The 22,654-nt window shown below is 41.5% G+C and overlaps 3 protein-coding genes across 3 annotated transcripts in view; 1 reads left to right on the top strand and 2 right to left on the bottom strand.

Annotated features, from left to right (window-relative positions):
* The window catches only part of dohh (deoxyhypusine hydroxylase/monooxygenase), a 272,673-nt gene extending 257,298 nt beyond the window's left edge, over positions 1 to 15,375 (bottom strand). Inside the window, exon 1 of the mRNA XM_055221039.1 lies at positions 15,369 to 15,375. The gene's annotated coding sequence lies outside the window, so the exon portion shown is untranslated. The remainder of the gene's footprint in view (positions 1 to 15,368) is intronic.
* szt2 (SZT2 subunit of KICSTOR complex) overlaps positions 1 to 17,743 on the top strand; it is a 99,644-nt gene extending 81,901 nt beyond the window's left edge. The window contains exons 60-74 of the mRNA XM_055221041.1: positions 468 to 723; positions 1,194 to 1,273; positions 1,579 to 1,704; positions 2,843 to 3,045; positions 3,115 to 3,211; positions 3,708 to 3,788; positions 4,622 to 4,696; positions 4,839 to 4,904; positions 9,431 to 9,644; positions 11,820 to 11,997; positions 12,061 to 12,183; positions 12,328 to 12,799; positions 12,974 to 13,084; positions 13,311 to 13,379; positions 16,444 to 17,743. Coding sequence (XP_055077016.1) covers positions 468 to 723; positions 1,194 to 1,273; positions 1,579 to 1,704; positions 2,843 to 3,045; positions 3,115 to 3,211; positions 3,708 to 3,788; positions 4,622 to 4,696; positions 4,839 to 4,904; positions 9,431 to 9,644; positions 11,820 to 11,997; positions 12,061 to 12,183; positions 12,328 to 12,799; positions 12,974 to 13,084; positions 13,311 to 13,379; positions 16,444 to 16,587 — 2,295 coding nt within the window. The 3' untranslated portion in view covers positions 16,588 to 17,743. The remainder of the gene's footprint in view (positions 1 to 467; positions 724 to 1,193; positions 1,274 to 1,578; positions 1,705 to 2,842; positions 3,046 to 3,114; positions 3,212 to 3,707; positions 3,789 to 4,621; positions 4,697 to 4,838; positions 4,905 to 9,430; positions 9,645 to 11,819; positions 11,998 to 12,060; positions 12,184 to 12,327; positions 12,800 to 12,973; positions 13,085 to 13,310; positions 13,380 to 16,443) is intronic.
* Positions 17,744 to 18,346: 603 nt separating this feature from the next.
* hyi (hydroxypyruvate isomerase) lies at positions 18,347 to 22,425 on the bottom strand. The gene is made up of 8 exons (XM_033965662.2): positions 21,969 to 22,425; positions 21,791 to 21,902; positions 21,455 to 21,569; positions 21,145 to 21,223; positions 20,423 to 20,472; positions 20,263 to 20,332; positions 19,508 to 19,642; positions 18,347 to 19,436 (listed from the first exon to the last, which is right to left on the bottom strand). The coding sequence occupies exons 1-8, from the start codon at positions 22,165 to 22,167 to the stop codon at positions 19,369 to 19,371; spliced, it is 828 nt and encodes a 275-aa protein (XP_033821553.1). The 5' UTR covers positions 22,168 to 22,425; the 3' UTR covers positions 18,347 to 19,368.
* Between the last annotated feature and the right edge of the window lie 229 nt (positions 22,426 to 22,654).

The following is a 22,654-nucleotide window of genomic DNA, read 5'->3' as shown; positions in this document are numbered from 1 at the left end:
CCTTCACCCCCTCACCCAAGTATGTCCTTAATACAGGACTGTCCCCCATACAAGGCTGTCCCTCACCCAAAATGTCCCCACACAGGACTGTCCCTCATCCTCACCCCGCATGTCCCCCATACAGGACTGTCTTCACCGCCTCACCCAGTATGTCCTTAATACAGGACTGTCCCCCACACAAGGCTGTCCCTCACCCAAAATATCCCCCAGGACTGTCCCTAACCCTGTATGTCTCTATCACAGCCCTGTCCCCTTACTCTGTAGTGTCTGGGCCTATATTATTAGGCCTGCATTATTCAAATGAATGGGAGAGAAGTGTGATCTAAAAGTCACTCCTGGAAGGATTTACTTTATTAACTTGACTCTATGGATTTAAATGATAGTTACGATTGTAACCGTGTCATCTAGTCTCTAACCCTTTTTTTTCTGATGATTTGACATTATCTCCTCTTTGTGACTCTTGGCAGGAGCCAAACCCATTCTTAAGCCCATCCATGGAGCCCGACGCTCTGCTGCGCAGTGCAATGCCCCCAGTGTCCAGTAAGGACCAGAGCAGACTGGGGGGCATGGGACACAGTCTGGCCCCACTGCACTTCCCCTCAGAGCTGCTGCCATTTGACGAGGCTCTGAGGGACGTGTGCTCGATCCCCGGGCTGAGCGAGGGGGATGCGGTGTCTCGACACGGGGGACAACTCCTGGACATCAAGGCTGGAGAGCGCAGAGGTCAGTCTCACAGCTCCGGCAGCTGGGCAGGCGCTGCAGCATTTGGAATCCATTTTGACATTATCTTTATCACATTACACTCTACTGAAAAGCTGTGAGGATCTACTGTGGGTATAACCACATACATATAAAACCAAAGAACCATATACATATAAAACATATAGCAAATATGGTGAATACATTACATTTGGGGTGGGAGCAACCTTAAATAACAAGATACGCGATATTTATGAGTTGACAGACTCACGAGAATCCATCTTGAGAGACTCACGCTGTATAGTTAAGCGGGTCGGTGGACCAATTAAGCCAAAGTGCTTAGAACTCAATTCAGAGGGCTACACATATCAATCTGGTGAGAGCCAGGTTGCCTAGCAAAGAGCCTGGACAACATGTCAGTGTGTAATATAAATGCAGACATCTAACATGATTCAGAGTCCCATGTTTCTGTGATTCCTGTGCTCTCGTCACAGAGCTGGAGAAGCAGATGAAGATCGAAAATCTGTTTGTGACTTGGCAGCAACGCTCAGCTCAGTCTAACATGCCCATTTCTGTGAGTACAAGAGCTAGGACATAACTTTCACTCCTCCCTCAGATAAACAACTGAGCACTCCATACCTTAGCCTGGGCCTAGGGCCTCAGTGGCTTCCAGATGTGAAAGGTGAGTAATAACCACCAGTCCAGGATGGTCTGATGATTATTTGTGAAGGTAACAATAGGACAATAAGTCTCACCTGGGGTAACATCTCCGACTGGAGGAACTACTGCATGTAAGTTCGCTGTCACAGAGGACTTTTGCAGTGTTCACAAAGTCCTAAAACCTTTGTTAAAATGGTGTGTTTCCATGTGTGTGCTCAGGCAGCAGATCTGGAGATTCTCAAGCAGTCGTCTAGATTGGTCCACTACTGTGCCACTCCTCTGCTGTTTGACCCGCTTTTCCGCAAAAACATTCAGGAAGAGCAAGTCATCCATTCTCCAGTAAAGGTACACATGCAGATTAAAGGTACACATGCAGAATAAAGGTACACATGCAGAGTAAAGTAGAGTAAAAGTACACATGCACAGATTAAAGGTTCTTTGCTACACAGACACAGAGTAAAGGTACTCTGCTACACACATGCAGAGGAACAGAGTAAAGGTACACATGCGCAGAGTAAAGGAACTCGTGGAGAGTACATGCATAGTAAAGGTATACATATTTTTGAATTACACAAAATCACAGAACTTCACAAAACTGTTGATGTAACAAACCAAAAGTTAGAAAATCAAACCGTGAAACAGACATTAGTCAGACATTCACAGGAAACCAGCACACCCCCTGTCTGAGAGGATCTGGGTGCACAGAACACCCAGATCCCCTCATTCATAAGTTGTCCCTCTGTCCCACTCCTTTTGGTGTGGGATAGAAGGGCAACTTATCAATAGCAATGAACTGAACTGAACTGAACTGAATGAGGAATATTGTTAATAGGAAAAGTAGGAGGAAGCAGAGGATAGTGCCAAGTTATACTAAGAAATTACACAACGATTTTGTTAAGGGACCATATTGTGCTGTTGTCTCATCTATGTCATAATATTGTTTTCTCATCAAAACATACCAGGTGTTGTGTTTTGTTTTATTCACACATGTTTAACACTCAAATCCTACATATTTATATGTATTTCATCTCTCAAACAGAACACACTATTTACGTTGTTCTACCTTGTGATGTCATGTTGAAATCAAGGCAGTGCTCCCCTATGTTTTGAAACTCCATATATGTTCACCAGAATTAATTGGATAATTTCAAACCTAGAATAGCCAATCTTTACTGAACTAAAGTTAAAAGGTAGCTGTTAAGTTGAAAACTACTGCTTCATGACATCACAAGGTGGAACAGAGCATTTTGAGCTTGTAGACAGTAATAATAAAGGGTTACTTAAACTTGTGGGAATGAAACAAAACACAACTCCAGGAATGTTTTTGAGAAGGTAACAGCATTATAAGATGACTTAACGCTCACAAGAGTCAACTTTGTGTAATATAGGACCTTTAAATAGAAAAATAATAATCATCAAAAATGAATGTCTTGAGTTATCTGGTGCTGCGGGACCCTGGTTTGATGATTTGTCCTGCTGTTAGAAGCGTCACCGCTCCAATGACTCGAGTACATCTGGCCGAGACCGCAGCTACAGCACTGATTCTGGGGACATGCTGCCCATCCGCCTGCGGGATGAGCCCTGGCTCGAGGATGTGTCCTGTTCCTTCCTGCAGCACTATGTGCAGTACCTGCAGAGTATGGGCTTCATCCTGGTGCAGGTGCGCCCCCAGTCCCCCGCACGGAGGTTAGTGTCTCACACAACAATGCTTGTGTTTAAGATAAAATGCTGAGTGTAAGATGGTTTGTGCCGTAGTATTGCGAGGAGCCGTGCTGCCATGTTGAGCTCCATGTCCTCAGAGGGTCGGATGTCCTTCTCCTACGTCAAACAGAAGAGTGAGGACAGCCCTAAGGTCATTCTCACACTCAAAAATCTCTAACATCTCATTTACACTGTACAACTGCACTGATGTGAATGTGGATCTGCACCAGAGCTTCTCAAAGCTCCTGGATAGTTTCTGGTCCCACTTGCCACACCACAAGTCTGTTGGCTTTAGGTCAGGGGAGCGTGGTCTTTAGGACCACTCCGTAACCACATAAAACCTCACTGCACCAATCTGACAGGTTAGACTACATTTCACTAAATTGTAGATAACTATTATTTCTCAGATTTTGTTCAAATTCTTACCTAGTTTTTTCCTTTCCTGACTATTTTGATGCTCATAATTTTACTTTCTGGTTGAACATGGGCCACATATGTGAGGTAGTCCCATAATTAACCTAGCAATTATAATTCATTTTTTTGGATCAATCTCAGTTTGTTTGACTCTATTTAATTCCTGTAAACTGGCCCTGGACCTTTAGGAGTTTGTTATAGTTTACACATATTTTCTTTGCTTCAATTTCTAGACATCTCCATCAGCAACTACACATTACCACCTGCAGAGGGCGCTTCCTGGAGGAATTGTTCTCATGGAACTGGCTTTTCAGGTGACTTAGCACAGATGTTTTTTTTTGTGTTCTCCCCATGAGCTTCTGAGATTTCAGCAAAATTAAGTGGTGGGAATTCTGACCTGATGCTTTTTGCAGTTTATTGTCATATCTATACTTTTCTATACACTTTTTCCCACTTACTCCTAGTACAGGTTAGTCACTGTCAGGATTTGAGTGAATAACTGTTGGATTTAACCAGTCACAGTAAAGAATGAACTCTAAAGTGAACTGTATGTAGCCTGGGCTCTTGTAGTTTTAAAAAGGTACTACAATCACAACTGCAGATAGACGACACATACAAGTTTTTCGCAGTATCCATGTAAGGACAGGCCATGCCTCATAAGAAAGCTCAGAACCTCCTGAATTCACTCACTGTGCTAGCACTGATTAATGATTGGCTGAAGGTTCTGAGGTTTAGGTAGTGATGATTCAAATCAGAGGGAGTCATTTTAGGTTTAAACCAACTGGATTTCAGCATTGAAACTGGCAATTCAAATGAGAGACTCATGTGAGCTCTGCTTTCTGATTGGATGATAATTTTGAGCATAAAAACATCAAATTCAATCAAAAGGTTGGCCATCATGTTTGGATAGAATTCTCCCTAATGTATATATGAAACACTCTAAAATAGAACTTGTGTAATTTTTTCAACTTTCCTTTTTTTATTTTTTCTTCTTTCAAATTGCTTCTTGATTGGTATCATTTATATTTACATCAGGTAATATCCCACCAAAGTAAATTAGAGAAACCTGTCATACGCACTTTAATGGAGACGCCCTTGATAACTTCTGGAATAAACCTGTTTAGTCTTTGTGTTTTGTCTTGTCCAGGGCTGTTACTTCTGTGTCAAGCAATATGCACTGGAATGTTCCCGTATACCCATGGGTCAGTCCGTCAACTCCCAGGTAAACACTCACTCTACCAAAATTCAGAGACAGTTTTGTCTTAGAAGACTCCAGTCATGTCTATACCAAACCACCAGGGGTACCTCTGCAGCAGAAGAAGCAGCTTGACTTGTGTTACGAGTTTAACTTTGTGCTCCATCAGGGCAGCCTCCTCGCCAAACCACGTGCCCGGCCGTACCCAGATGCCTCGCTCGTGTCTGACTGTGCGGTATGTGCCGGCTGTGGGCGGGCTCTAATCATATTGGCCCCGCACTTTTCTCCACCCGCTGTAATCAATGCTTGTCTGCTTCTGTCTCTTCTGTATCTGACTGGGCTCTCAACATTTCCCATGATGCAGTGAGCTTGGAAGGTCCTGGTGATGGTGGGGCAGTGGGTCATGTGATGGACATTGTGCTTCTCTGTTGGATCAGGGGGCTGGGACTCTGTGATTGGCTGTTTTGCTAGTTCCCAGTCTGTCTCTGAGGGCTAGTGTGCATGACCTTCCGATTGAAGTAATAATGCGTTACACTGTATTCATGTGATCATGTCAATACAAGGAAAACGCTTCTGGATGCTTTGGATCTATGCATCTCTTGGATTTCTATCCACCTGAACTTTCAATCACATGTAGTCAAAAGGGCAGCAAAATCTGTAGCTTCAGTGTTTGTTATTAAAGAGGGTGTATTATACTTATTGGTGTTTTCTACCATATTATGTCGTCCCCTTGTCAAAAACATGCCTGAAGAGGCTTTAAATGTCATCCATGGATGTTTCAGTAATTTAGCAATCTCTCCTGGGCCCTATTCAAACCTTATGTTATCCACACATCAATTCTCCATAGATATACTAAAGCATGATACAAAACTGTACACAGCAACTTCACAAACCTGATGTGACGTGCAGTAATTTATTTAGTGAAATACTGATTGGGGAGTGCCTTAGCACAGGGATGAAAATTAAAGTGAAACAGTACAGTGTTTTGAAAATGTTATATTTACTGAAAATGAAAAAAGGTAACATGTTGATATGTGTTAGCAGTTAATACTCCATAGAAGGAAAATGCCCCCTCTTTAATAATCATATACTTGTAATATAATTTCTTGTGTGCTTGGGTCTACCTCTCTTTCATGTGCGGATGGGGTTATTGTTACTGTGTAAGCAGTGCTCTGTAATTGTAAATTTTATTGTTGTTGTTGTTGTTGTTGTTGTTGTTGTTGTTGTCAGCTGAAATATCCTCTAAAACTTCACACAGTCATGGTTTCAAAGGTTTTAAAGTAGACCTCTGGACATCATTTGTCTCCCATTAGGCCTTTATTCACATTTCTGAAAGTACTGGTGTGGGAGAAGACAACTATTCCAGATCATATCTTATAGGATCAATATCTGCTCTTCAATTGAAATGATCCACTGCAGCACAAACTCCCAGGGAATAAAATGCCCTCTCAGCCTGTGGATAATATTGTACATGGCATCTCAAAAGAGCTACGACAGGGCTGAAGCGAAACAGAACCCAGAAGGAATAGAGAATCTGTGTTTGGTCTGTCTGGAAAAGTCCAGAGTATCTTTAGGCAGCATGACATTCCTCTGTATTTTAAATGTCCTCTATTACGCAAAATTGTTTCTTGTAAGCTTTAAGCCATGTTAGAATGTTGCCATCAAAACATACCTGTAGTTGTTTTGTTTCAGTCACACATTTGATTAATCGTTGGGACGTTTCCTATTGACATAATGTATTTTGACTTTTGTAGGTGGCTTTGTCGCACCATTTTTTGTGCCCAATTATGCAACATATAATAAATAAATTTTTTCGGCAGACCTGAATGTTGGGCAAAATTTGATGAGTTTTTAAAATGTTCAGGAGGTCAAATTCCTGCTCTAAGAGCAGAAAAAAAGTGGCATCAAACGGCCCTCGCGAGCCACGCTCTGCACTTGCTTGACCCAGCACTCTCTAAGGGTGGCGCCAACATGCCAGTTGTGTCCGTGTTATTGCGGATTTGGGCTGTACTTGTCACTATAAAGTCTACAGACATAGGAAGCACTGGTGCACAAAATGCAATAACATGGGTTTTTGAGGCATCGCCATAGCAACAATGTGCAAAATACAAAGTTAGCCCTTGGACTTCTTTCACAGAAACGACCTGAAGAGTCACTGTGCCAAATTTCACATGCTTCATTGAAGCTAATAAGTCATTAAAAGACTTTGAAATTTATGAAATTTTGGAAATTTTTCCATTAGGATAACATGGGCTATCTCACGCATCACCATGGCAACCCAGTGAAAGGTATCACATGGGTCCATTTGACTTTTTTGATCGGGATGACATGAAGAGTCATTTTGCCAAATTTCACATTATTCCATGAAAGTAATATTTTTCTCATAAATGGGAAATTTTGGGATCACTCCTATTAGGATAACATAGGCACTTTGGCGCATCGCATTAGCAACACGGTGCAAAAAACATGGATGTCTGACATTTCTGATTGGGATCACCAATTGGAATTTTGTGTTAAATTTTGTAACATTTCAGAAAAATAAATCTCCATGCAAATGTACTTGTTATTCTGTTTGGGGCGCTATCATGCCAGTTTTGTTTTTTCCACAATGAGTAAATTTAGGTGAGAACTGTTTACAACTGTTTCGAATTTGAGCCCAATCGGACTTTGTAAGCACAAACGGGGGCAATTTTTGACATTTGAAAATGCCAAAAATTCTGAGCCCGTCTTTCACCATGACGTTGGGGTCGCCCATTGACCTCGCTTTGACTTCCATTCATTTTAGCAGTAATAAATATGGGGTGCTTGGATAGTGCTCGATGCCAGGAGTCTGTTTGAGGGACATGAGCGCTTCGCGCTACCTTTGCCAAAATTGAGTCAATGGGCAAAGCCCAGCATGATGACATGTTGGCAAGACTATCCCATGCCTATGAGTACTAGAGTCAGGGCAAGGAGCGACTCCAGACGAAACTGCGCGCTTCACGCACGTCTTCCACCATTGACTCCACCGTGACGCTTCGCACACAGTTTCATCAAAACAGTCTGCAATGATGAGTGCATGGGCAGCAATAGGCCCAACGCCCTGTAGGGGCCCCAGACATGAGATCTTGTGAAGTGCATAGTTTTAATTTTTGACAAATTTAGAACCAGTATTAGATTTATTAGTAACTGTCATCATTTTCTAATTTGGATAGAGCTTCCTGAGCAGTAGGTGCAATAGAATACAAAATTGTGTCATCTGCATAAAAATGGGGAGTATAATAGGAAGATCAGGGGAAAATATTAATATACAAAGTAAAAAGTAATGGCCAAGGTTTGAACCTGGGAGAAGACTCTTTTTTATTATTGACAATGAAGACATGTGTCCATCTGCCATTACTAATTGTGATCTATTTGGAAAATTATGAGGCAAACCAATTTAGAGAAACCTTATCAAAACCAAGGGACACAAGTTTATATAGAAGAATATTCGAGTCTACAGTATCAAATGTCTTGGACAAGTCAATGAAGAGTGCCACACTGTTTCTTGTCCATGGTATGAATGATGGTATCAGCCACTACAGTGAAGGCCGTGATTGTACTGTGGTCTGGTCTAAAACCTGATTGCTGTGGATCCAGGATATTGTTAATTTTGAGAAAGGGCAGCAACTGCAAGTTTGCTAAAGATTAAAGAATCTTTGCTAGACCTGGTCATTTTGAAACTGGCAATAATTATTTAGGTATTATCTCCTCAAGAATGTTACACTAACAATATGGGTGATGGAAGATGAAATTACTGTTGCACTAAGACTTGGTAATTGACTGCCTCTATAAAATGATTATAATAATTGTCACTCTTATTTAAATTCCCCATTTTTAACCACAGGTGGAGAAGTGTCTTTTTATCAGTAGCAGCCAAAATATAACCAGCCTTTACATTTCTAACCATAGTAGCAACACTTTTTCTTTGCTGTCTAAAATTCTAAAAGTCTATTTCTATGTTGCCTTTCTGCAACAAGTTCCTTATAACGCCACAGGTTAGTTCTATTTTTCACCCTGTTACTAAGAATCATGGGAAACCAATTGCCTGACACTATCCCAGACACTTGATTTTCTGTTATGGTGCATTTACAAGAGTGATTAAAACACAACTAGTAGGCAGAGAGATGGTGAACTATAAGGAAACAACTGATTGACTCTATCCTGTTTCTGTGTCATGGTGCAATATCACCGCAGCAGAAAGGACTGGGGTGGGCAGGGTTAAAACTTCAAACCAAAACATGTTCCCGAGAACATGTTAGAGCTTTTAACCATGTTATAGTTGTTTCCCCTCATCTTGTACTCACCCAAAGTTGTATTTGGAGTGATTTGTGCATGTCTGAGCAATCGTTAATCATTCGGGAAAAAATGAAAAAAAAAAAAAAAAAACCTACTTGGTAGCATGATATACAATTATCCATCGGAGGTGCTGACAGCTTCATGGCGCTTTCTTGTAACATTTGTGGTGACGTCAGCTCCCATTGGGCTTGGAAGTCAGTGGACTTGTTTCTTTTATAAAGTCATTTTAAATTAATATTATGATTTAATATATCCAAATTAAAACATAATGATCCACGGGTGTCATAGATTATAACTATACAGCAGACACAAGCACAATTTCTTTCTTTTTTTTAAAGTTAGTTAAATTTGATTGTAATTAATCTTATGGGCCTATTGGGAGTGTAGGGCATGCATAGGCTCAGACACTGCTTGTGGTGATTGCTTGTGGTGACTGTGTTGCAGCTCTCCATGCTTTTCACCGAGGAGTGTGACAAAGTGAGGGATCTGATGCATGTGCACTCCTTCAGCTATGACTTCCACCTGCGCCTGTGCCACCAGTACCTGCAGGGCAGTCACATGACCCTCCGGCAGGGCTACCAGCTCACAGACTTCCTGGACGACTTCATCTCCCACCACCCTGACATCCCCAAGTTTGGACACAACCATGTCTTCCAGGGTAATTTTTACACATGTGATGTAAATAGGCTCTCGTATCATGCCCAAATAATCAAAATTGAAAAATAGAAATGAGTAATCATGTCAGTGTAAAAAAACACTATTGATACAGCTGATGTCATGGGGGTGATGTTAACTGTAGACACTGCCCTGTCTGAAGCTCTGTTCCTGTTCTATTTTAACACATTCTGACCATAAAGACCTATTTGGGCTGTTAAACAAGTCATTTTACAGTCACAAGCTAGCTAAAATTAGCCAACAGTTTGTTTGTTTTTTGTCACTGACATTTTTGTTGAAAATCAAACACCTAAAACATGAACATTGATTTTGTTTTTGTTTTTTGGGGGGGGTTTCAGACTACCTTAAAACTTTTTTGACAGTGTTTGCTAATGTATGCATTGTGTCTCCATGGTAACTGCTGAACATTATTTCTATTTCCTAAATGCCAAAATAATGAGAAAGGGCTTTTTCATTATTTTCTTCGAAGTCAGAGGTTTACATACAGTAAGATTACTATGCCTTTAAACAAGCTGGGAAAACCCAGATGATGACATCATGTCTTTGGAAGCTTCTGATAGGTTTATTGACAACATTTGAGTTACTTACACCTGTGGATGTATTTGAAGGCATACATGAAACACACTGCTTCTTTGTGAAACATCATGGGAAGGTGAAAAAGAATCATCTAAGATATCAGGAAGAGAATTGCGGACTTGCACAAATCTAGCTCATCCTTAGGTGCAATTTCCAGATCCCTGAATGTGCCACGTTCATCCGCTCAAAAAATTATACGCAAGTATAAAGTAGTAATATAGTTATTAACATAAAATAGTAAGCAGAGTAAACTAGAAAGTCACCAAAGGCAAAATGGCAACCAATGATTGCTATTTGCATTGCCTAACCATCAATAAGAACACTGGCAACTAAACATAATGCAAAGGGTATAAATAAATAGTCAGTGAATGCGTTTACTGTTATTTGCCCAGTCTTATGACACAGATGATAAGTTCATGGATAGTCCAGTTTCTCCATCTATGTGGGTCAGGAGGTATGATCGTCGATGTATTTTTGTGCCTCCTCAACATTGCTAATCCACTTCTTGACACCGTTGGATAGCATCAGGCGGAGACGAGCCGGGAAGAGCAGAGCGGGCTTTCAGACCCTATTTGTCACATCTCTGTATTGTACTTGTTGTGACATGACTTCAGTGCTGTAATATACCACGATGCAAATGTGTTGGCAATGATAGTCAAACATCTGTTTGTGTCGTGCTTCTCTGATGAAGAGGTCCTTCGTTTGGTACTGGTGCAGGCGGAGAATGACTGGCCGTGGCTGTGCACCTCAGCTCAGCCTCACGGCCCCATGCGATGGGCTCTGTCGATCTCCGGCAGGGATGGCAATGTGTCCTTTCCAAATGCATCCTGAAACAGCCATGAAAAAAGTCAGTAGGGCGACTCAGTAGACTCCAACAAGCCAGGAATACATATATTTTGGCGTCTGCTACGGTCAGTAACTTTAGCCTTAAGTTTTGTGTTAACATCCTGGAAAGAAGAGATTGCGGTTTCAAGCTTGCTGACTTGTTGGTTAATGTCATCAGACAAGTGCTCCAAAGAGGATATGCGCTGGTCATGGTCATCCACCAAAAGTTTGTACAGGTCTAGTTTAGTTTCTAGAGTTTCACAGTGCTTTTCTAGTAGGGCTGAAATGGCTTCCATGGACAAGCTAGCGCTAGCACTCGCCTCCTCCTTTTCGGCAATTCTCTCTCTTATTGTGAGAGAGATTATGTTCGTGGTTGGATCAAATGGATAATAAGAGTCTACCCAAAAAAAGAAATTCAAATTAAGATTATAGAGAACTTAATGAGAAAAGAAGTTTTGAATGCTGCTGGAGCGCTACACCTACTCCATCCAAGTTACCAACCCTTAAGGCATGTTAGTGAAGGTGTATGGAGTTTAAAAACACATTGGAGCAGAGTGTTTTATTTTTAAGAGAACTCAGCCTAAATATGCAGGGTTTGTGTGTTAAACATGCGTGAATGAATCAAAACACAACTCCAGGTCTGTTTTTTATGAGGAAACAACATTATAACATTGATCAGGAAACAGCGTAATATGGGCCCTTTATGTGTGAATAATTGTATGGTACTTTTAGAATCGGAATTTCTTTCTGTTCTTAGGAAGCTTTTCCATGTCCACGGGGATCATCCCTGCCCACCAGCTCTACAACTACATCACTGACCACGCAGGCACCTACGGCATGAAGCCTCTGCGCATGTCGAGAGCAGCCACCTCCTCTGACAGTAAGAAGGCTCCTCCCGAGCTGCACGAGTATGCCCTGGTGGCTCTGTGGACCAGGTAGGCTCCTAGTACACATCCCTGTGCCTGTGGCCCCTTTATGATTCTATGCTCTGCCCTCAGCTCAGGCTCTTATAAAGACCTGGAGGGCCTGCACCATCACGACGACTTTGACGTGTCTCTGGTGGTGTGTCACAACGCTGTGCCATTTGAGGAGCAGTCAGACAAAGAGAGGCACCTGCTCAGGTCAGTGCACCAAACACACACATATGCTCAGGTCTGACACACACGCACCTGCTCAGGTCTGACACACACACATGCACCTGCTTGGGTCTGACACACACACACAGGTCAGTGCCCTAGGGCTGATCCCATGTTTTGCGTGCACAGGCTGAGGTTCTACGTGCTGATGACCAGTCAGAGAGAGCTGTTTCCTCGCCTTACCGCAGACATGCGGCGCTTTAAGAAGCTGCCCCAGATCCACAAGGAGCCAGAACCTGAGCAGGCCCGACACGCGGATAGAGCTGAGGGCTCTCAGGACGGGTGGGAGCAGGCAGTCTGTGAGGCCATCTCTGATGGGAATGAGTTCTATCCTCTGGCTGGAGGCTCGGAGCTGCCCCCCCTGCCCCCTCTGTTCCCTCTGCTGCAGAACGAAGTGTCCACGGCTCAAAGGCAGATGATCCAGAGCACAGTGGAGCAGGCCATGGAGCACTGCCGCAGGGACAACCTCTGGAGGAGATTGTTCCATGGAGAGCATGTTACTCTGGACAAACTCAAGCTAACAAAACTGTCCTTCAGCGAGCTAGAGGAGCTGCTGGGGGCAGTGCAGAGCTGCTCTGTGGGGGACATCGACCCTCAGCTGGTGAGACAATTCTTACACTCGCACACACTATTATGCACTCAACCAAAGCCCTCTCTTATCTGCTCTGAGATGTTTGTGAGTTGGTCCATTTAGTTCGTAGTCCAGTCAGCGAGTGTGGGGTGAGTCTGAACGAGCACATGTACCTCTCCTTAGTGTTTTGTTGCTGTGTGACAGGAGTGCTTCCTGAGCATGAGCCTGACCTGGTACCAGAACCTCATCAAAGTCCTGCTCAACCGCTTCCCTCAGAGCTGCAGACACTTTGATGAATGCGGGGTGCAGTATCTGGTGAGAGCATCCAACCCTAACCTAACCCTAACTGATTATTAACTGATGACCGTTTCACTGTTTGATTTTCTAACTTACTGTTGGTTAATATTAAGTCCTGCGGGGTGGGTCATACAGAAATCATTTTAATTCAATTGAATGTAAAAACGATTGAACCAGCCGCTACTTTCTGCTGAGTAAATGTTTGATTCAGTCATTGACAGATGTCGGTGTTCATCTCTTCTAGGCTGTCCTCAACCAGAAGTTCACTGACTGCTTCGTGTTGGTCTTTTTGAACGCTCAGACTGGTAACACGGTAAAGACAACCACTTTCACTTGTGCCTGGAGTTCCTATACTGATATCATGATGTTTGCAGACATAATAAACTATTAATTTTTCCTGTTTTTTTTAGGCCCGAGCCCCTATAGGGCGTAGGGCGTATTGCCTATTACTGTTTTGACAACGTTGTGTGCGAAGCGCAAATTGCTGTCTCTAGCTCGTCAGGATTTTAAAAAATCATATTATGGCCGCGCCCTAAACGCTACAGGAAGTTGGCCATATTGGATCAAACCTGGGATTGACAAAATCACTCATCATAATCTTTTGACAATTTTCATCAAAAGCCCTTCAAACTTGGCAAAAAGTCACGAAACCCATGTGCACTAAAAGGTTATCAACTATATTTTAAATAAAATGTTGGCATGGTCATTGTGATTTTTGAACAAAATTTTGAAAAATTTAAAAAAGTCCATCTTTCAGAAACATTGTTGGATTTGAATGGACCCAATAAAGCATGCACATATCTGAGCTGGACATAATAACATGCAAATTAGGGCTCCATCTTTTAAGATGGCTCTATAGCGCCCCCTTCAAATTCTATTTTTAAAAATTCTAATCTATTTGTCGTGGACCAGTGAAAGAATTTACAGAGAGGTTCTTCATAATGGGGAACAATGTGACAAAGTTCAATCATTCTAACTTTTGTTGTTTAGGCGTAAAAAAATGGAAGAAAAAAAAAAAAAATTATTATTATTATTAGGCCCGAGCGTTTGACTCCGCCCTGACAAGGGACCAATTAAAACTGTGTCCAGAGGACAGAAAATGGCAAAAATCATCAAGTAGTAAACTCGACGTGACATGCCAGTGACCGGTATCAAAAATTAGAATTTGATGACCAAAGACCCCGCGAAAAAATAATGAAAACCAAAGCCACCTCAAACTTTGATTTTCATGGGGCCAATGGGAGCCCGACCCAGAAAAAAAATCAACGTAAAAATTTGACACTCATCATAATCTTTTTGACATCTTCAACAGTTTTCATCAAAAACACTTCAAACTTGGCCAGAAGACACAAAACTCATGTGCAATAAAAGGTTATCAAATATATTTTAAATAAAATGTTAGCCGTCATTATGGTGCTTTTTCAACAAAACATTCAGGACCTTGTAATGGGGAACAATGTTACAAAGTCCCATCATTCTAACTTTTATTGTTTAGGCGTAAAAAATTTAAGAAAAAAAAAAAATTATTATTATTATTATTATTATTCCTTTCCCCCAACTAAATCGCTCCTGAGAGTCTCAGGGTGTGGTCATAACGAGCTCTTAAGGAAGAGGCCATTTTGAAAGTAAAAAATCATTTAGAAAAAATTTATGAGCCGGGCAAAATGATTTGTGGAATAAAATTCTATCTTTAAAAATGGCTCTCCAGCCCCTCCCCCACAAAGTTACATTTACATCCAACATGACACTGGAAATATTAATCACATGTCAAGCTAAGTTTGATATGCAGCTCTCTCACTTTGGCGTGCGCCCTTCTGCAGTCGCAAGGGTTGCGAGGGCCCTTTATCACTGCTTGCAATTTTAATTTTATTTTTATGTTTATATCTGCTTTTTGCGGTATTCATTTTGTCTGATGCTGTGTTCTCTCTTATGGAGACACTTGTGGCCTGTAACGATCTGCTCCAACTGTTTACAAGTGGAAAAGACTCTAAATGTGACTCAAGCTACATTGATATGTGGAAATTAATCTGATTCAAATCTGATCTTTTGCAGTGTGAACACACAAGGCACATTTATCTGCGCTAGCTTCACTACTGTTTTTTGGTAGGCAAATACAGTGAGGTTTTAAACTTTTCGGGAAATAAAGTGTGACAACGACAAAAATATCCAACTTGGCTTTTTAAGGTAAAAGAAAATGACAATTTATTTTTGATTTGTATATTTTAGAAAAAAATGTGTTTTCTCACTAATTATTTCTCATAATGTGACTATAGACCAAGTCCAGCCCTGTCCTCTTCTGCACAACAGGACACTTGAGGGCTGTTGGGTCCAGACACAAACAAGGCAAAACAAGGCCAAAACAACACTCTAACATTACAAATCCTTTGGGGCAATATAGTATATTTGATTGATTTAAACTTTTAGCATGACTGACTGAGTACATAGTGTAAGTGTCGGATCTGAAAGAAAAGCTGCTAAAATTTAAAATTAAAAACTCTGAAAACTCTAAAAATTCTGTTATCAGAAAAATTAAAATGTTATGTTAAATGTTAAAAATTCTGTAAAGGCACTGACTGAAGGCAAAATGAAGTAGACATAATGTTTTCAGTGATTAACTGATACCAGATCAAAATGCTAATGGTTTTGAGTCTTTATAACCAAAGTAAACAACAAATTTGACGTTGCAGTGTAGAAATGTTAGGATGAAAAATACTATTTTCAAGCCTAAAAATTGTATTTGAGTTTCTCAAAAAGTATAAAATATAGAGAAATATTTAATATATCTTTAGATGAAGTGAAAAACTATTGTGAGCTCGACATTTAATTACAGTATTTGTCCAGTAAAACCTAAAAATCCATAATCTCCTATTAAACAAATAATGTAAAACTCATTGGTAAACGTATTAAAAAAAAAACATTCAAGTGAGATCAGCTTGTTTTTTTTCATAACCCTTTTCACTTTTGCGTCCTGATGCCTCCATTCCAGAATTTAAAACATTTTTGTTTACTAGGGTTGTCAAAAGTATTAAAAATCATATCCAAATCGATACTAAAACTAGTATCAAAACTAGATACTCATTTGCGCAGGTATCGATACTAAAAAAGTCACATTCAACACTATGTAACCTACCTGGACAACTGAGGGATACCACAGATATAAGACGACATATGGTCATATAAAAGAAAATACTACAATTTAATATTGAAAATCACATTCTATTTTCTAAAGTGTTTCGAATTGTAATTGTGGTATCGAATTTGGTATTAAGTCTCTTTCTTAGTATCAAAATTGAGTGTGAAATGTTAGTATCCTGACAACACAATTGCAAATGTTTAAAGGGTCTATTTAGTTGTAACCTGTGTCCCCTATGTGTCAGAGTTTGAAGGTGGTGTTCCGGGAGCCACTGCCTGTTCAGCCCCCCTCTGGAGGCAGCCCCCCTCCTCAACTCGTTCACATGTACCACCACCTGGAGTCCATCATCAACACAGCCTGCTATAACCTGTGGACTGGCCTCCTGTAGAGACACAGCCTGCAGCCCCAAGCACTCATGCTACTGCTAAATTTACTGCTAAATCTATTGCTAAGGGACTTTCTGGTGCACTTTTTTGACCATCTCATATCCAAAGCCTAACCCTAAAGGAACCATATGTACCCTGCGCACTTACTGTTTAAAAAAACACTGCACTAGTACTGTGCTATGGTTGGCAGTAGGTGCTGGGATTTAAAAGGACTCTCTGACAATCCAGATGAGAGTCCTTTTAAGTTTAAACCAACTGGATTTCAGCTTTGAAATTGGCAACCCAAATGAGATACTCATGTGACGCTCATTCTGCTTTCTGATTGGATAATCATCTTGTAAGTAAGAATAAATCAGCACAATAATGTTATCAGTAAAAGCTATATTTGAATATGATGGCAATATGAGCAGTTGTGTTTTGAGTTTTTTCTTGAGTAATGCAGAATATAGGGAGCCACTGTTTGTAAACCTGTGCCAGGGGGCACAAAAAGTAAAACCAAACTCTTCCTTTCAGACCTGATCCTTCCCCTCCTTTCAGACCTGTTCAAGAGCATTTTTGGTTTTGTTTTGCATTATATGGTGGCTTAAGGAAAAATAGTCTTAATGTATTTCAATATGTATGAATAAAATGTGACTGAGCATCCACACTACAAAGTTTCTATGAAGAACACGAGAAGGATTGAAAGTCATTTTTTAAAGGTTTCTCTTAGTTTTAATTGTGTAGTGTGTGTTTCTGGATCTCCTCATCTCAGGGTGGTTCTCGCATAATGCCAAATAATTTGTAAAATTATTCAATCATCGAGTTGTGGCAGTGTTACACTCCAACTGTAAATATTCACCACTCAGCACTTTTTACATTAATGCAACTTTCTATATTTATACTGTACAGCAGGACAGTGACATGCACTGTGATAGGAACTCTTCTGCTAACCAATCTGCACCCACAGCCATCTGCATTTAAAACATCCCTACCCTGAGCACTGGGTGTTCGGGACCAGGCTTGGGTGTAGCTTCTTTTCCAGCATTATTATGGTTTTGGGTTGGTGTAGGAAGTGCCTTTTCGTTTGAATGTGAACTGCCTTTGTGTGTCCATGGTGTTCATTAGACTGGAGTGCTGGCATGTACATTTCTGTGCATACACCAAACTGAAATAAAGATGAAGGATTCTTGCAAATGTGTTGTTTAATCCCCTCAATTTAGTCATTGTCATAGTATAAAAACAGCTGTGCACATTCTAAAGGAAGGTTAGTGCTAGGTAGTATGGTCCAGAGGGATGGTCTGCTGTGAGTACAGCCAAGTTTTTTTTGTTTTGTTTTGTTTTTCTTCCTCTTTATCCGAGGCCGGGTCGCGGAGGCAGCAGTTTCAGCTGGTAGGCCCTCCCTCTCCACGCACACTTCCTCCAGCTCTTCGGGGAGAATCCAAAGGCGTTCCCAGGCCAGCCGAGAGACATAGTCCCTCCAGCGTGTCCTGGGTCTTCCCCGGGACCTCCTCCCGGTGGGACGTGCCCGGAAGCCCGAGCCACCTCATCTGTCTCGTCTCGACATGGAGGAGCACCGGCTCTACTCCGAGCTCCTCACCCTATCTCTAAGGGAGCGCCCAGCCATCCTGCGGAGGAAACTCATGGGTACAGCTAAGGATTCTGTGTATTTACAACTCAACAAAATCTAAAGTTCAATATTTCAATTTATAAGAGCAAATTTTTTAAAAATTGATGCATGTTGAGGATCCAAAAACAAATATAACAGCAGCAAACAGCAGTAAGTACAGATGACATCTTTATTTTAAATGGACAAAGGCACAAAAACACCACAGTGAACAGACGGCCACAAGGTCGAGTGCCAGAGCCAAGAAGAGACATGAGCTGGTGGTCAATAGGACAGTGTTTCCTCAGCTGCTCTGACCAAAAGGACTCTGCAATGTCCAACATCCCTTCTCTTTTGCTGCTGTCCCTGTACTTATGTTGTTGCAACAATACAAACTCCTTACAGTGAAACACATACAGGTCTATTATTTCATCCCTACTGACTGCCAGAGGGTGGTGCTTAAAGCACTGAATTGGCTTGTTTGAGATGAGCTACAACTGTGCAGATCCAATCGGTGCTTACATGAACACGGTGGGTGCAACCTGGTCAGATTTGTGTGAGACTTGCTCTGATGCCAGTATAGTCAGTATATTTCTACCTCCAAAAATTAACACATTCCACAAGTTGTTTTTTGCACAACACTGAGATGTGAGTTGATATTTTAATAAATATAACTTGAAAATGGCACGCCATGTTGTGTACTATTCCAATATGTTTTTACATTAAAAAAAAAGACTTAAAAATTACATTTAACTTGTCAAGACTCTGGAGAAGCCATTTATGGTCTCTTGTTATTCATATTAACTGTTCATGAAGGTGGGGCATATTTTGGAAGGGAGGAACTTCGTAGCATAACACAGTTACTGATGTCACAGCAAGTCCGACACAAATCTAACCAGGGTGCACCACATTCAGATCAATGTTGATCTACAGCAATCAGATCTCAAACAAGCCTAATGACTCCCTTGGTGAAAATGCAGTAAGTGATTCAGTGCTTTAAGCACTGCCCTCTAGCAGTGATCCAGTATTCATAGAACTGTAGTTCAATTAGTAACTCTTGTTTTATTATTGTATCTGATGTTTCCCGCCTGTCACTGGCTCAAGTTCCTTCCGTGGTTTCCTTCCCTAACTCCTTGAGTTTTTGTCCCAAAGCTCTCCATATGGCACGTTTGAGGCCGCATCTCTATTGAACAGCTGTGAATCAGTCTTCCTGAGCTTCTCTCCGGGTCCAGTACTGTCTGAGCCAGCCCAGTCCAGCAGTGGTGCCCCCTACAATACACGCCACATCAGCACACACATCTGGAGCTCTGTGTGATGAAGAGAAAGGACATGTGACTCACCCAGAGGCCGGTACTCACAGCCCACAAAGCCCTGGTAGTGCTGACGCTCCAGGACGTCCCACAGGTAGCTGTAGTTGAGCTCTCCCGGAGTGTCCGGCTCATTCCGCTCTGGCACCTGTGCAATTTGAACATGGCCTAAGGAAGCACAAGCCAATCCACTTTAAATGTACAGCTCATGCACATGTCAACAGCATTTGGCTCTCCTAAATGTCAATTAAACCACATCAATGTACTAATAACAATTATGCAAATATTGTTTTAAATCATTGCAAAACTCTATCAATAACAGGGAAATAAGTTATTAATAGAACAAAACAGAGTTAACTCAGACACAGTGTTGTCAGTGTCCATAAATAAATACTCTGGACCTGATTTTGAACAATAGGTCAGGAACATGTTTTAGCCCTGACTACTCAGTCCTTTCGGTTACTGTGATATTGCCTAGTCTATTCTTTAGTATCAAAACTGAGTTTGAAATTTTAGTATTGTGACAACACTAGTCTGGAATAGTGTCAGGAAATTTTTCCATGATACTATGTAAAACAATGTTCCTGATTGGATTAAAAAGGTGACCCTGTTAGTAGCTTCCGTCATTACTGCTATGTAAAATGAATAAATTATATTTTAGTCTCTTTCTTCCTATTAAGCAGCTTTTACCAAACAATGCATGATGTAAAGAAAACAATCATTATAAATTATCTAGTACAAGCCTTTTAAAGGATTATTAAAGCTGAGCCATACTAAGCCTGTCTCACCAATGTGAGGAAAGTATCTGATGATGTTCTGTGTCAGGTTCCCATCCATGATCTGCCAGTGGAACACGTCCTACAGCAGAACACACACATGAACTGACCTACATACATTTATTTTATATTTTTAGTAGTAGGAGTTGCAATAGTAGTAGTAGTAGCTCACCATTTGAAGCTTCAGGTTTGGCTTTCCCACCCTCTCCAATATGGCCACAGCTGCAACATGAAATAATTAATTGTTTCTGGGGCAATTGTTAAAGCCCTGTACTAGACAATAGTAGTGTGTGGAGAGGCAAGACTGCACACTGCATGTTTTTTTTTTTTTCCAAGGTATTTTTGAGCAATAAAACACCCCTTTCACACAAATGTGACACAGTGGGGCTTTAAATTATCATAATATCCTACTATCCCACTATCAATTAGGACTATGGTCCAACAGGGTATGTTGCACTCTATGATGTTTCTCTGAGACAACTTTGTATTGAAGGTGTGATTGATTTTGTAATTTAAAGTGCAATAACACTTTTTCAGATGTTCCTTACTAAATTATTGCTTATCATATTCTATTAAAAGGATTAGTCTTAAAAATTCCATGAAATTTGGTATTGTAATGACTGATAACAAAATATAATATGGTATCAACACTATTACTTTCAGTTAAACATTTAATCCACAAATGTTGTTTTTTTTTCCCCCAAAACAAAACAGTTATTGCACACCGAGGAATAATCTCAAACTTTCTTCCAAATTATTAAGACTAATAGACAGAAAATATGCTGGCTTTCCTGTATACTTTTTGAAGAAGTTTGACTTGAATAAAATATCTGTCTTATATCTTATATACAGTGCTCTGTTAGTATCTGAAAGTTTGAAATAAAAAAATCTGACCATGATGAGGAGAGTCCAGGAAGTAGGCGGGGTCAGTGATCCGTGTGTTGATTGGCTCGATTAGACCAGTGATGCCCTTCTGCAAGAAAAATAAGCTGTGCCAACCACAAAGTATGCTCAGTAGTATAGTAGTGTGCCATTTGTGTAATGCAACAGTCTCAAGTGTCTGCACGATTGATCAGAAGGCCAACATTTATCTACTATGCCAGTATTCTCTCAGCAATGCTAAATGATAACAATTACTGATGGATTATTTGACATTATTCGATATTATTCAAATGACCCTCTGTATGTATTCCCAGCAGACTACCTTGGAGAGCAGATCAGCAGCATACTGAAGATTCTGGATGAAGATGCTCTCCATTTCCTGGGCCACCTCTGCTCTGTTTGACCCCAGAGGAACACGCCCGGCCATCAGGTGGATCCTGAGGGCACACACCACAGCCTTCAGTCTTTCAAAGTCATTTTATCAATTATGGCCAAGGTTAAACAGGTGGCAATTCACTTTCTAAAAGAGGCATTTTAAGTAAATGCTGCCTAAAAGTAGACTGGACGCTGGGTTGGTACTAGGGAAGGCTAGTTGTAACATAGGTCAAGTTGTAGTTAGGCACTAATCAGAATGAACAGGTCTGTGGCTGGAACCAACCTTTTGCACTGCAGACCCTGCGCGTACTCGATGGCTCGCTCCAGCCCCTGTCTGAACTCCTGCTCTCTCCCCGGGACTGCTCCAAGCCCCAGGTCTCCGGCCCGGAGGTTTCCTGAATCAAAGAACCGTGACAGAGTGCTTCTCTGCGGTCAGTGTGAGGAGGTGGACCGTGGCTCACCTGGAGGAGTGTTAATGAGGACCAGCTCCACTCCCGTCGCCTCCCGCGCTCTCTTCAGCTCCTGCAGGTCCTCCTCATACGGCCACGCCGCCTCCACGGCGCGAAAGCCAGCTGCAGCCGCGGCGTACATCCTCTGGCTTATCTCCGGGAGCTCCGTAAACAACCATGTTAGATTGGCACTAAACTGGAGCTGAGGCATGGAGCCGGGGTCAGCAGCCCTGCGGTCAGCCGCTGCTCTACTGGACTGTGCGCGTCAACTTCCTTCTGCCAAAGACTACTCCTGTTGGGTTTTCCTGTGCCTGAGAGCCCTCAGAGACAGAAACTTTAGGCTTTTAGATTGTGGACTCGAACTGAAAGTACGAGTTGGACTGGCAAGTTTAACACGGATCAACGGTGTTCTTGCAGGAAGTGTAGCCTACATTTTGATCATGTGGTCACGTCGCGTCTCTGCAGCTACGAGCCCCTGTGCGTCACAGACAAGGGCGCGTTTATCAAATCCTAGCCTTACCTGACTAATTGGGGGAAAAAATCCTAGCCCTAGCTACACGATTTTACTTAGGGACAAGGCTTCGGTTGCAATAAATTTAAGTCGTTTGAAATGGGATATTCAGAACTGAAACTGAAAAGAGAATTCAAAACACAGAAATGTGCAATAGTGATTAGGGCACTGTTTAGGGACTGTTGTC

Source organism: Periophthalmus magnuspinnatus, chromosome 4 (assembly GCF_009829125.3).
Source record: "Periophthalmus magnuspinnatus isolate fPerMag1 chromosome 4, fPerMag1.2.pri, whole genome shotgun sequence".
Taxonomy (NCBI): domain Eukaryota; kingdom Metazoa; phylum Chordata; class Actinopteri; order Gobiiformes; family Gobiidae; genus Periophthalmus; species Periophthalmus magnuspinnatus.
Note: the sequence above shows the minus strand (reverse complement) of the source record. Positions and strands in the feature narration are given on the sequence as shown.